Source organism: Gavia stellata, chromosome 1 (assembly GCF_030936135.1).
Source record: "Gavia stellata isolate bGavSte3 chromosome 1, bGavSte3.hap2, whole genome shotgun sequence".
Taxonomy (NCBI): Eukaryota; Metazoa; Chordata; class Aves; order Gaviiformes; family Gaviidae; genus Gavia; species Gavia stellata.
The window spans coordinates 45,553,363-45,567,614 of NC_082594.1; the positions used below are offsets into that span (position 1 = coordinate 45,553,363).

At 41.8% G+C, this 14,252-nt stretch overlaps 1 protein-coding gene across 1 annotated transcript in view; it reads right to left on the reverse strand.

The window, feature by feature from the left end:
- The window catches only part of KLF12 (KLF transcription factor 12), a 134,716-nt gene extending 128,487 nt beyond the window's left edge, over window positions 1-6,229 (reverse strand). The window contains exon 1 of the mRNA XM_059818127.1: window positions 6,164-6,229. Coding sequence (XP_059674110.1) covers window positions 6,164-6,229 — 66 coding nt within the window. The remainder of the gene's footprint in view (window positions 1-6,163) is intronic.
- Window positions 6,230-14,252: the final 8,023 nt, after the last annotated feature.

A 14,252-nucleotide genomic window follows, 5' to 3' on the forward strand; every position in this document is an offset into this window, starting at 1 on the left:
CCGTACATTTTTACAATGAGGAGTATTACTTTTCAAAATAGTTTCTGGCACAGCCAAAGAATGAGTATTTTTTTTCCTGCTGAAGTACCCACCTTCACCTACATGGGGAGGGACCACCTTCACATCCTTCTCTGAAGCTGGTTACTAGCATACAAAGATTTTTCCTGCAGACCAAAAGATCTAAAGCTGTAGGTCACTGGAGGATATTAAATGATAAGCAAATTCACATTTCTGAAGTAATTCTACCAATTTATTAGCAATGCTAGCTCCTGTTCCACAGTAGGGGAGATAATAACGAAGCCTTGTTAAAGGGCAATGCGATATCTTTTATGTAATGTCTTTTTTTCATTTGTGATAAAGTCATTAAAGCAGCACTATGTCTTCTTGAAGCCTCAAACAATAGTCTGCATTAAATCTCCCGTGCAAAATTAAGGACAGCAGTTCACTGGAAAAATAAGCATCTGTTCTTGCTAATGCTGATGGCCTTCTAAAAATCATTAAACTATTGTAAATTGGGAACGATAAAACAAAGCAGAACTGTTTTAACTTTTTCCAAAGCAAAGAGAAAATCCATTTCCCTTGTAAATACTTCTTTGTTCAAAATTTGCCTAGTAACCTGTATCTCATAAGGCATGTCTCCCTAAATCGCATTCGCCCACAATCATCTAGCTTGAACTCAGTGTCTTTTAAACCTGCCCCCTCTCTTCTAGTCACAGGCTCGAAGGAACTGGTGCATGGGGCGTAGCTGAAACACAGGCGTCAGCTCCAATTTCCTCTCGGCCTAGAGACTGGGCTGGTTTGCAGTGGGAGTAGCTCGCACAGCTTCATTCTCCCAGGGCCACCCTAAAATTTCAGCTGGACTACGCTTTCTTTGTTCGCTTATTCCTTCTGCTGTATTGCATTTTAAATCCACTGTCACTTGCTCTAGATATGTAACACTTCTGTAGTGTAAGGACATTTTTAAGAATACTTCTTAAAAACTTTTCAGAGGTTATCAGCCCAGGTTTGGACACAGAGCACCCAAACACAGTGCAAGACACAGATGAATCATGAAACAAAACAAAAGATCTAACAAGAAAGTTAAAGATCTGGAGGTCATGCACAGGTGGTAAAGAAGAACCTTATCTTATACTTAACCTCTCCTGCAAAAAGACCAAGGACTCCAGTAGGAAAACCAAAAGCAACACGGGAATATAACGGATTGATTGCCTAGCTTGGTATCCAAATACAGCACAAAATGCTAGTCTCAGCTCAATGATTTGCTCTGTCCTGGTTCTCATCATGGGTGACTTCTACCACCACCACCACACGTAGTCAAGAGACAACACCTGGTGAACACAAGGCTAGCCAGAGCAGCACAGAGTAGATGAATTTCTGATCAATGAAATGCACAGAGCCAGATGGGGCCTATTTCACCATAGCTGTATGCCACAAAAGTTTAAGTGAAGAACGAACTTAAGGGTAAAAGCTGGTGCTGTTTGTATATACTTTTTTTTCTCCTATTGTGCTTCCATTGTGGTGGACTCGGTATAAAAGGAAGGGGAACGTTACTTCTTCCTGAGCTTTTTATTTCTATATTGTCAAGTCACTGCAGTGATCATTGTTCATACCAAGGTTGCTAAGTGGTGGTATTTTCTACTGCTCGAGTCAATAGGTTGGTGGGTTACTGGTTCACAAATTATACGGAGACACATGAATTTCAAAAACAGGCTTTTCACAAAGTCCTAGGATAAACACATATTGTTTAATCATTAAACTCATCAAATTATGAAATAAATTCAAACCTTGGAGTAAAAATGGACTCAAACTCTTGTGATCATGTCATCTGCTGAAGTAATCTACCAAGCCAGCATCGTACACAACGTCATTACGAAAATTCCCATTTGAAGCACAGACGTAGGCATTTCGTCCATCTCTTTGTGGCCTTGGAGTCAAACACAGAATCACAGGGGTTCCTTCTGGCCCCCGCTCTTTACCAGTAATTCAGCACTGGCACCAAGCAACTCCTGAGAAAACCTCCGCACCTTTGCCTCACCTACACCAGTAACGCACAGGACACCATGGGAACACAAAGGCGACAAGGCATGCTGGCACCCAAGTGGGATTTGACCCAGCACCAGCCTGCCATCCCTCCAAGCACGCACACTTGCCTCCATGCAATAACTGCCCAGGGTGCGATTAGACTCTCCTCTACTGGCTGCTCTCTCATCAGGTCAACATTGCAAGAGCCAGGACAGTGGGGAGGACCAGCTGGGTGTCTCACACAGCACTGCATGCATGCACGGCCAAACAATATCCACATTCCCCAAGCAAGGTCACAGAATCACAGAAAAAGACCTGTAAGATCATCAAGTCTAACCATCAACCAAAAAAACCCACCACCATGCCCATTAAACCATGTCCCACAATGCCTCGTCCACACATTCCTTGAACACCTCCAGGGAGGGTGACTCCACCACTTCCCTGGGCAACTTATTCCAGTGTGTCACCCACCACTCTCTCAGTAAAGAAATTTTTCCTAATATCCAGCCTGAACCTCCCCTGGCGCAACTTGAGGCCATTTCCTCTTGTCCTATCACTAGTCACTTGGGAGAAGAGACCAACACCCACCTCTCTGCAACCCCCTTTCAGGTAATTGTAGAGAGCAATAAGATCTCCCCTCAGCCTCCTCTTCTCCAGACTGAACAACCCCAGTTCCCTCAGCCGCTCCTCATAAGACTTGTGCTCCAGACCCCTCACCAGCTTCGTCGCCCTTCTCTGGACACGCTCCAGCACCTCAATGTCCTTCTTGTAGTGAGGGGCCCAAAACTGAACACAGGATTTGAGGTGTGGCCTCACCAGTGCTGAGTACAGGGGCACGATCACTTCCCTACTCCTGCTGGCCACACTATTTCTGATACAGGCCAGGATGCCGTTGGCCTTCTTGGCCACCTGGGCACACTGCTGGCTCACATTCAGCCGGCTGTCGATCAACACCCCCAGGTCCTTTTCTGCGGGGCAGCTTTCCAGCCACTCGTCCCCAAGCCTGTAGCGTTGCCTGGGGTTGTTGTGACCCAAGTGCAGCACCCGGCACTTGGCCTTGTTGAACTTTCTGTGAATCCCACCTTGGAGGTCATGAACCACTAGGGACAGCTAATCAAGGCACAACTACTGAGAAAATACCTTTTCTGGCTGACATATTCATATGCCCTGCAGGAAAACGTTCTTGTAGGAAAGCCTGCAGAAAGTAGGCACATATCCTTGGAACTCACAATTAATTTAATCTTAATTTCAATAAAGTTTTGCAGTAATTGCCTTGTAAATACCCATCACCATTAACATGGAAGACCCGTCAAGACCGGGCTGCTTAGCTATCACATGTGGCAGCCTCCCACACAGCAACAGCAACCTGAGGAGCAACCACCCTCGCTTCACCAAGCATTGTACGGCCTGGCCCCGAAAGGGCTAAGCGAGATCATCACACAGCACCACGAGGGAATTTTTCTGTTGCCACTGGAAAGGGCTGGAAGCTGATACTAGATAAATTCAGATTAAAAATTAGGTGCATGCTTTCACAACAAGAATGGGTAACTACTAGCACAGCTGTGGGATGTTCTTCACCACGAATGGTTTTAAAATCAAGATGTTTATTTGAAATATGGGCTCAGACTTAAACAGGAGACAATTCAAAGTGGTTCTGTAGCCCTTCTCAGAAAAAAGATCAGATGATACTATCCCATCTCCTCCAAAGCCTCATTAGCAAGGCATGGCAACTCAGTACTCTCTGGTCTGATCGCTCTGTGCTCACCACCCTGGTTGAGGGCCACTGGTGTTCCAGACTCTGTTGGTTTCACTCCTCCACAACTGACACAGCCTTCAGGATCCCCTAACCACAGATGAAACTTTCTTTTCATAACCCTTAAACCATGTCTCACTTTTGCCCTTGCAGCAAACCTAGAGCCAATAGCAAATACCAAGCAGGGACAGCAAAAAAAACAGCCGTCTTCCTACAGATTTTTGGAAAAGTTTGCCTGGTCTTGTCTGGTGTTCAGCATCCTGAGTGATGAAGCTTTGGCCTCTACCTTCAGAAGAATCAAAATGCCATCTTAGCTTGCAAATCTTCAAAGTACAAATCACATCTCCCTGTATATGCATACGCTGCAATGGAGGTGCAACTCTAGGCACTTTCGACACTGTAACAACACAAACAGACATCGCAATTTCAAATTCATACTACTTGGATCACACTTTAGTTCCCACTCCATGCTTCCCAGTTATGATATTCATCTTCCCAAACAGCTCCACATGCTGTTTTCAGTAATCACATCCTTCAAACACTTGTCCCTGTTTATGTCTACCAACATCTACATATTCAAAACAGTCTCTGAAGCACATGCTAAGCATCTGTTTCAACCACCTTTCTCTTCAGAGTTTAAGCTGTTTTCTGGAAAATTGCCATCCTAATGGCTAGCTCCTCTGCTAGTGAACTGGAGAATTCATTTTGTATTTATTGATTGTTCCCTAATGAAGAGTCATAAAGGTGCCAGAGACTCTTGACCAGACACTACTTAATTAGTACCAAAGCGCATAAAATCCCAAATCAAACCAAGCTCTTTGTCCAACGGCTCACTCACTGGAAGAGAAAAAGATGACATCATTTTCTGCTTACACAGAAGTCTGTGAAATTTTATTAAAAAAAAAACCCTAAGGAAATTAAAAACTATATAAATTGTTCATTTCCTTCCAGCTCCTAAGACACCAAATAGGTCTTCCAGAATCAAATCACACTTTGCTAAAGGAAGTATTCTTCATAAAGGACCCAGCAATACGCATCATGCATAGAATTTATTTTAAACTAGACAAAGGCACATACCAATAAATCATTTGTCTTCTGAACAATATAAAGAAAGGTTTATGATACATACAAAGACAAAATGCAAAGCATCCAAAAGATATTAAAAATTACCTCTAATGGATCTGTCTTTTCATCATCGTGGCTCACACAATAGTCGAACTTTCATGTCCCCTCAAAGTATGCTGTATTGGCATATTTTCTGAGGGTACTTGCTCTCAAGAAGGCAGAGAGATGCACAAGAACTCCATTAAATGTCAAGGTGTTTTTTTCCTCTCAAATTTAAAGCCTCAAAAACATCCTGAGTAACTGGTATCTCCTTACATGTCTTTCAAATTAAGTCATCCTGAAAGTTAATTCCCTCTCTTCCATATCATTTAAATTCTCAATTAAATAATTGAGAAAATAGCAGGAAGGAAAAAAGCCAGCTAACAGAAGGAGGCAAAAGCCCATCCCTACATGGCAACAGCATTGCTGCTTCTATTATGCTCTCTGCTTGTTGAAGGGATCCGTCTTCAGAGCAGTAAGGTGGCTTGGATTCTTTGGGATAATGTAAGATGCACACAAGGAAATAAAGATTCATGATAACACAAAATCCATTAAATAGATGCCCTCATAGTGATGTAAAATCCCTGATTTAATTATTACCACATATGTAAGAAAATACCCGTAATACGTCCAAAAACGTAGTATTCCATTTTCTTAAATCTACCACTCCAATGCCAAACACTTGTTCTGCAAAAAATTCCAAATCCTATTCATGATCTTTGTCCTGTATTCAGCAGTCAACGCGATACCAGCTTTAACAATCTGAAGCTTCCAGCCCTCTTAAATAATGATAAACAAGTGTATTCCACCAGAAAGGAAGCAGGTTTGCACAAACAGAAAATGGAGTAATACAAGCATATAAAGGATGAAACAAACACAGTAAGGCAAATATCCCCAAGAAGGCAGAATGGCAAAGATACGTACGGCCTTCTCAGACATATGAATTTGGCTTCTTTACTGTAATCCATTATTCTTTCCTGGTTTTTTTTTTAAACTGCATCTTTTTTATAACCATAAAATTACACCAACAGCATCTCAGCTACCCAGGTAATTTCAAGAAGTCTTCCACAGAGTTTTGTTTTGTGCTCCCAGCAGTTGAAACTAGTGAGGTCCCAGATGCTCACTAGTACGTCTCACAAGAAAATGAGCTCCAAAATGGTAGAAATGAAGAAAAACGTAGAAAAGAAAACGACAATACAACGGGAGGGACAGCTAACCACAGAGAAGCTCGGGAAGGGTCACCAGCATGCTGCAGAGTGAGGCCACACAGAAACCTCTGCTTACCCCTTGCTCGGATTCCAGCAGCTCTGTTTTGACTCTGACTGCCGGCATCCCATCAAGCATTAACATTCTGTTCTCAAAGGCGCTGATGTCCTAAGGCAAAAAAGGACAAGGTTAATAAAAAAAATGATGAAAAACACTTGGTTTAATTCACTCGTTTAGTTCTACAATATTGTGGAAGTAAGTTTCTTTTAGCGGAAATAACTTTAATGAAGACGTAATATTAATTTCAAGGAGTAGCTACCAAGTTACTACTTCTTTTAAAATAGTAAATTATAATTTCAGTTATCCAGAACTGGAAAGAAGAGCAGTGATGTCAAATAGCTTCACGTTTTTGGCACTATACTTAGGTATATTTGATTTCAATCAGAACGTTTGTACTTCTGTATTATCTAGAGAAAGCATACCCTTGAATTCAGAGAAGTTATAGTGAAGGCCTGTACACACACCCCCCTCCCATAAATTAACACATCAACAACTCCTCAGATTTCCTATCATTCATTATCTTGCAGAGTCATCAGCATTTGTTAAAGAAAATCTCCACACGCTCACCTCTGACACAAAAGAAATAAAAAAGCACGTTAAACCATGCATTGTCCTTGCAGTAATGGGCAATATGTGCTGAAAGCTTCAACGTGAAGTGAGATTTGCAGAACTGTGCTTCCCTGAATCAACATCCCTCCTATGAACATCTCAGGGGGATGGAGACATGCAAAACAACCTCTTGTGCCTTGAGTTCAAACACTACCTCAACCTGAGTCAATTTTCTATTCCAGCCAAGCCTCAAGGCTGCTGTTTGAAAGCTAGCCCCTTCAGCTGCCACGTAGTTTGGACAACATGGAGAGAATAAAAGACATTTTATCCCTCAAGCTAAAATCTGACCTTACTAATCCAGACACCTTGGTCAGTGGTACAGAAATACGAAGACGTCACAGCTATTTTTCAAATAGCGAAACTACAGCATGTATCGCTTCTAAGTGATTCATTCACAGCCACTGACTTATCTGCAGCCCCATCTGGAAGGCAGCACTCGAGACTGGAAACTAACCTCCGCTCTAACCGTTACATCACAGTCCTCAGTAACTGCACTGTAATGGAAAAAAGCTTTCCCTGTGTTTCATGGGCAGCAGATCTGTTCAGTACTGCACAGTACTTTTATTCGTAAGACACATGTTCATACCCCCGTTTCTTATCATGGCTGCTTCAGGAGAATTTTAAGAAAAATGGTCTGTCCTAATGAAGCTTCCAAAATACATTTTAAAAACTTAAGTTACTTTAAACATTTTCTTTTTTCAAATTAATGCACCTTGTCCCAGAATCTTCATTTTCAGGGATATAAATATTGCAGCAGCTGCTTATTTTTCCATGCTCCTTTACTTTATTGTAATTTAAATAACATGCTGAAAAGCCGGGAAACCGATACGCCCATGCTCCAACACGGTGCCACAGGCAGAGCCAATGACCTGCTTAAAATCCCCACCGCCCTCACTTTGAACCCCATGTGTTACAGCACACAGAGCTGCGGTTTGGTACTACAGGCTAGGCAGGAACTTGATAGTAAATCAGATAAGCAAATGCAACAGCAAACGCAATCTCTATTTTTTTTCCTTAAACAGTAGATTTAGGTAGTTCATAAAAAGCTCTAAACGCTTAAGTTACAAAATTTCAGATCAAACAAGTAATTTTCAGCAGAACACCTCCGTATTCAAACATGTGTTAATGAAGATGAGTCAAGTTGTTGAGATGTCCCAGTCCATGCTATGCTATCGCTGTGTATCTACTGTACTTTAAGCTTGACACAACAGGAAGAAGAAAAAAAAAGTTCTTCCTATGTCTCCTCAGCAATTTATTTTGCGCACCTTGACCTTTATTCAGCGTTCGAAGCACGAGGTGGGGAAAGAGCAGGAGGGACTCCAATGCCACAAAGCTGGCTGAAATTGTTGCAGGCTTTACATCCCTCTTCCCAGCAAGGGCGGTGCACTGTTTACTTATCAGAAGCAGATCCTGGGCATCGCTGAGCTCCAGCGGTTTGGATGTGGTTTGGGGTGGAGCAAGAGCAGGAGCCAGCCTGGCATTCCTGGCTCCCTCCAGCACCTATTCTGCAAGCAGAGAGGTCCCTCTCCCTTCTCGATTATGTGGCACAGTCGAGTTTTACAGCAAGATCAGGAATATACCATCATCAAGCACTCCTTAGGCGGTTTAGCTCGTAGACAAAGAAGGATGAGCTGATACTGCTTCGCGTCCCTGAGGAGGTCTTACCCGCCTGAATGAAGGGACGAGCTGGCTTGCGCAGGAGGCCCAGGCAGGAGGAGGGGGGAAGACAAAGCGCCACCGAGGAAAGGCAGGTTTAATGAACTGTTAGAATCTGATTAGAGGCTAATGTCCCTTTTAGTGCTTTGTACCAATTTACAGCTGATATACTTGAACCATTTTTCCCCACTGGCTGTGATAAACTCATTAGATTTAAAAATGCAAGCTAACCAGAGCCTTTGAAGTTTAAACCTGATAAATCATGAAAACCTGACTAGTTCATGTACCATTTAGCACATTTACATTTAACTAAATTTTCATATCGCTCGCTTCCCCTTTTGTTCTCTAAAATCATATTTCTTAAAAGCAGCACTCTGCCTTTTGAGCGCTGGTCTGAAGAGTGAATGCAGTGAATAGCTCTGGCTTTTGGGTCATTTATAATTCAGAGTAGCAATAATCACAAAAGTAGGTTCTTTCCAAACTATTTGATCCCTTCGGCATTTATAACTGGAAGGACATTGTGTGACACATCCTGGCAGGCCTGCTGCCTGGTAATAGCTGAGTAGATCCAGTCTGTGTGCTATACATATGGATGACACGCTTAGCCCAACAGTCATCCAGAGAGCTGATCTTTCCAAACTGCGCTCTCCTGCCATAACCAGCATTTGCGCTACAGTATGCTCAAAGCCATTCAGCAAATAGGATGTAATTGCCGAGGTTTGCATACGGTGGGCAGTCATCTAAGGCAAAGGGGCTTGACTCATCCCCACAGGGGCTGGAGGTGTGAACTGACTTCCCACGGGAGCCTCTGCGGTCAGCCAGGCAGATGGAGCATCCACACCTGAGTGAGGCCAGGCTGCTCCAGCACCCCACATTAACTGATGACACCCAGGAGACCCACCAGCAGAGATTACCAATATGAGGTATTGAGTCAATGCATTTTTCAGGCCGCAGTCCCCTCCCGGCTCACTCAACTCTCTCTGTTGACTGTGGCAGCTAACTTCCAGCTCCCAACATCACCCAGGTGAAGGGGACCTGAATTCATGCGACAGCCCTTCCTTCTCTAGTCTTCTACCTCCCACCCCAACCCACCTGGTAGGCTCCAGTCACCCACCTAGGTAAAACACATAGTAGATGTACGTCCTAAACTGGGCATATAATCAAGCCAAACACTGCATGACCTTACCAAACATCTGTTCTCTTGGATCAATAAACTGACTCATCCTAAAAGAGATCAACCTCTCTTTCTCACTGCCATCCGTTGGAGCCTTTCACTAATCACTTTTGGACATTTATTCCCGTGAAAGATTAATTAAAAACACAAATCATACCCAGGTCCGTATGGGCAACTGCTATTAGAGCAGTTGTTACAGAAGACAGATAAGCTCTCGGGCTTACAAGCTTTTCTTCTGAGAATCTATGGCAATCAGTCTAATAACAAGACTCTCCCCCCTCTTAAAAGGCCTACGTTTTCAGTACAGCACCGCTGCAACTACAGCTGGCATTTTCTTCATGCGGATGACTTTCTGTTGCCAGTTTTAATCAAATTATCTTTGGCTACTTCAGAGGAAGAGAAAACAAAAACTTGTATCTAATCCTGGTACAAAACCCCCCAGCATCCTGTAGTGCTTATTTAATTATGAATTACACTATTATGAAATTTGGCTCCATCCATGAGAAGGGCTATGGTTTTGTAGCCAAGTTTTTAATGTGGCCAAGCCGTACGTTTGAGAATCACGCTGCAAACTTCTAACAACAACAGGGGAGCCGGAGTCACAACCAACCTCCTGTCCTGAGACACCACCAAAGACACCCCTAAACCCCCTCCATAATTTCTTCTAAGCACAAGATGACAGAAACTGCACATCCCCATCCCACACCACAGCTGTCTTTCCCGAGATTTTCATGTCTAGCTGCTCATTACTAAGGCATCAGAAATGAAACGATGCTCTCCCAGACCTGACCAGACTGTGATGGGCACAACCCAACACAACCCCAGGAAGAAAGCGGTGAGTCCCGGCTTCAGAGTACCCAGAACCCAGATCTCACATTTCCTGCATGGATCAACAAACATTTATGTTCCTGTGCAAGACAGTCTCCTCCTCTTGTTTCATCTCATGAATGCAAGAGATACACAGAAGCAAGGTGGATGATGTTAGTTACTGCTGTCACTAATGACGGCAACAGGCTTACTTATTCACGCTGAAGAGCTGCACACCGCCAAGACAAAGCCACTGATGGTTCTGAACTTTTCTGTGAGACACCAAAAATGTTCAGCTAACAATTCAATGCTTTGTAACTCTGGTGGGTTGACCTTAGGCGGCTGCCAGATGCCCACCCAGCTGCTCTCGCATGCCTCCTCCTCAACAGTAAATAAGATGGAAAAGCTCATGGGTCAAGATAAAGACAGGGAGAACACTTAGGAGGTACGATCATGGGCAAAATACTTGATTTGGGGAAAACCAATTTAATTTATTGCCAATTAAAATAGAGTTGGATAGTGAGAAACAAAGACAAAAACTAAAACTCCTCCCCACACCCCTCCTTTCTTCCCAGGCCCAACTTCACTCCTTCATTCCAACTCTTCCTTTACTTTTCTGTACAACCTTAACTTCTAACATGAAACACTTTCATTTTTGAGAAATAAGTATCAGTTGGGGGAAGAGCAGTCTCAAATTCAGCATTAAAGCTACAGTAAAAACTTGCAAATTTAAGGGGAGTACATTTGAATAGCTAAGAGCCAACAACAGCCCTTAAGCAGTCTTTCCATCTCAAAGCTATGACTTACAACTTTCCCTGCCTCATCTTCTAGTTATTTTTACACAAGTTTTCTGCACATGTAGTAATTTCTTAATTCATCATTATATTCTCATTTTATGGTTCAAAAATTTTGAGTCACTTTTCTGAAAACAGTGTGCTCAGAAACACGAATTTTTAAGTTTTCCTTTTTTATACAGATATCTTAGAAACATCACTGAGCTAACCATGAAGTAGCCTACATTACTTATATGCCCTAGGAATAAGATTACCCTGTTGATTTTTCTGAACATGAATACCTAAATTCATATTATTCTCATTACTTACATTACTATACTGAAGTTATCCATCAGTCAAAGCAACAGACAGCATAATACTTCAGGGCAAAAAATCTGAAGTGATCCACTCAAGGCAAAGCTTTTGAAGATATGACAGATCCTTTTAAGGATACGACTAGGTAAGATTTCCAAAGTTTGAAATTGTTTTTTCTCTTTGTTTCAAGGGATAATAGAAGAATGAAAGATTACCATCTCTTCTCAAATATAACCATCTCCCACAGGGAGAGGAAGCCAAGGAGAATGTCTTCTTTCCAAATTCTCACAGGAAAGAATCACTCAATAGTCTACCACCTCAGTCTTTGGAAATTAAGGTCTTCAGAAGTCCTTTATATACCATACAATGAGATTTGTTAGTCACTTAAGTGTAGTTATGTTTAGGGTGAAGCATACCAGTTAACATTGCCACAGTATATATAAGAGCAGTTAATTCCAAAAAGTGAAGGAAGCAACTCTCTGATAGAAAATAAAAGTAAATTTATGTGGCTAGAAGATAATCACTCAACTGGGAGTTCTGCCAGGGAATCGGGGTTAACAGCCCATGTCTTGACATAAGATCTTCATCATATGTAATTATGTCTATAGCTATGTGAAATGTTCATAAAGAAAGCAGAGCTTCTGGTCGTTCTGCATTTTACTCCGAACTTGAGTTTCCAGTCAAATTCACTAGAAAAGAAAAGGATCATTTGCATTTATTGATGCTTCAAGGAAAACCAAAACAATCTCTTAAGAAAAAAATAGTGAAGCCGTAAACTTGATACTGTTTTCATGTGAAACTGGGTGGGGTTGATTTGAGTTTGTCCCAATTCAAGATGAAATTCCTTTAGTGAGAAGAGAACACAGAGTTTGCCGAAGCCTGGGCGAACAATATGGACATACAAGGTGCGGTAGACATAAACCGCACCTTGTATGTCCATATTGTTCTATCTAAAAAACAAAAGCTTAAAACATCACAACAATGGACTTTTGGAAATACACTAGGGCAGCAGCTCAGCATGGGTGTGAAGAATAATTAACTAAAGCTAACAACAAGGTTATTTCTCACTGATCTACATACCTCTCTCTGGTATGCTTGTTAGCCCTGAACAGAGCTCAGGGTGGACCCAAAGGCAGCGCGTGAAATTCCTCACACCATAGGAGGCCGTGGGAGGAGAGCAGTCTAGGTATAGGTATATATATCATGGACATGCATCTGCATGGCATCCAGTGATCACGGAGGCATCATAGCTCTAAGCTTTCCGGGAAGGCCTCTGAGTGTGATCTCTTACTACATCCGCACACGCAGGTAGAGCCCAGACCTCAACAGCAGCTGTGACTCCATGCTGTCAATGCCAGAGAAGCACGTGCAATGGTTGGCCTTTGGCTCATGTTGTCCTGCTGAGATCCTCACCTGATGTACCAGACCATGTCCGGCTGCATCCCGCTGCTGCCAGTACAAAGATGTACACATGCAACACAAGTTTCTTGGACTCCTATTCCGGTGCCTAGATCCTTTAGAAAAAAAAAAATACTAACTTTGCAGAGAGAGAGTTTCCAAAAGTTGTTAAGTATCCAGATCCCTAAGGATGTAGCTATGTTTTAATTTGCTAGACATTTTTACAAATCTGTCTCCAGGGAAAAAGTTTAAGTCCAGACAATATTCAGTGAAGAGAACCAAAATCTCATGTTTTGCTTCTGAAGTCTTTTTAGTTTGTTTGGGTTTAATTTAGTTTTAGCAAATATAAATAGAATTGAAGAGATGTGGTCACCTTCCAGGTGACAGAGGAGCATCAAGTGCATTGGCAACTAGAGGCCAATCTGCTATTTCTCAGACTCAGCAGTCAACGCTGTCAGCTTAGAGTGCTTAAAATCCCTTTACATCAGCTCTGCTCTGCTGCCACTTTTAGCTGTCTCTACAAAGAATTACTGATCAGTCCTATAGTATGGAACTCAGACACAATATGTCACAAGTAACAGTAATTACAACAGACCCATATATTTAACTTTTATCAACATTAATGGCTTCATTGTTTTCCTTCTAATACAACATTCACAGAATATTTGACAAGACTTTTGTGAATACCAATGGATTCATTAAATATTTGTGGATTTTCTTTATCTTACACTTAGAAGTCCTGCTAATCAGAAAAAACCCATCCCGCCAAAAAACAACAGAAAAATAGAGAGCTGAAAACCAGCCATCATTTAGGAGAGACATATACTTAAGAAAGGCTAAGGTCGGAAAAAGTATGCACTGCATTTATCTTTACACTAGAATTAATTAAAAAAAACCCTTTTCATAACACTTCATGACGCGTAATAGTAAAATAAACTCTTGATAGTTTCCTTTGTGTTTCTAAAGCACAGACAAGTAGTAAAGACTGCTATCAAGTAGAAATTCATGACTTTATCACAAAAAACCCCCCTTATTAATTGACCTAGATTGCCACTTTTCCTTGACCACAGTTATAAGTCAAGTGATTTTAAAAAAAATACTACTCAATTTCCAAAGTAGTCTTCTGCTATCTTATGTCAACTCTCCTTTAGTTTGGAGAAGAGTTTGAAGAATATGAGGCTTAAAATTAAAACATAACCACCTCCCACCAAAAAATTGCAATGGGAAATATAAAAGAATTTCCATAGTCTGACAAATATTATATTGATCAAATTTACTAAAACATACACTACTTAAAGGTTCCCTTTACTATTAGGTGGGTTGTTGCCTCAATTATTAAAATTCAGAAAAAAATTACATGAACAGCTGGTGAGAA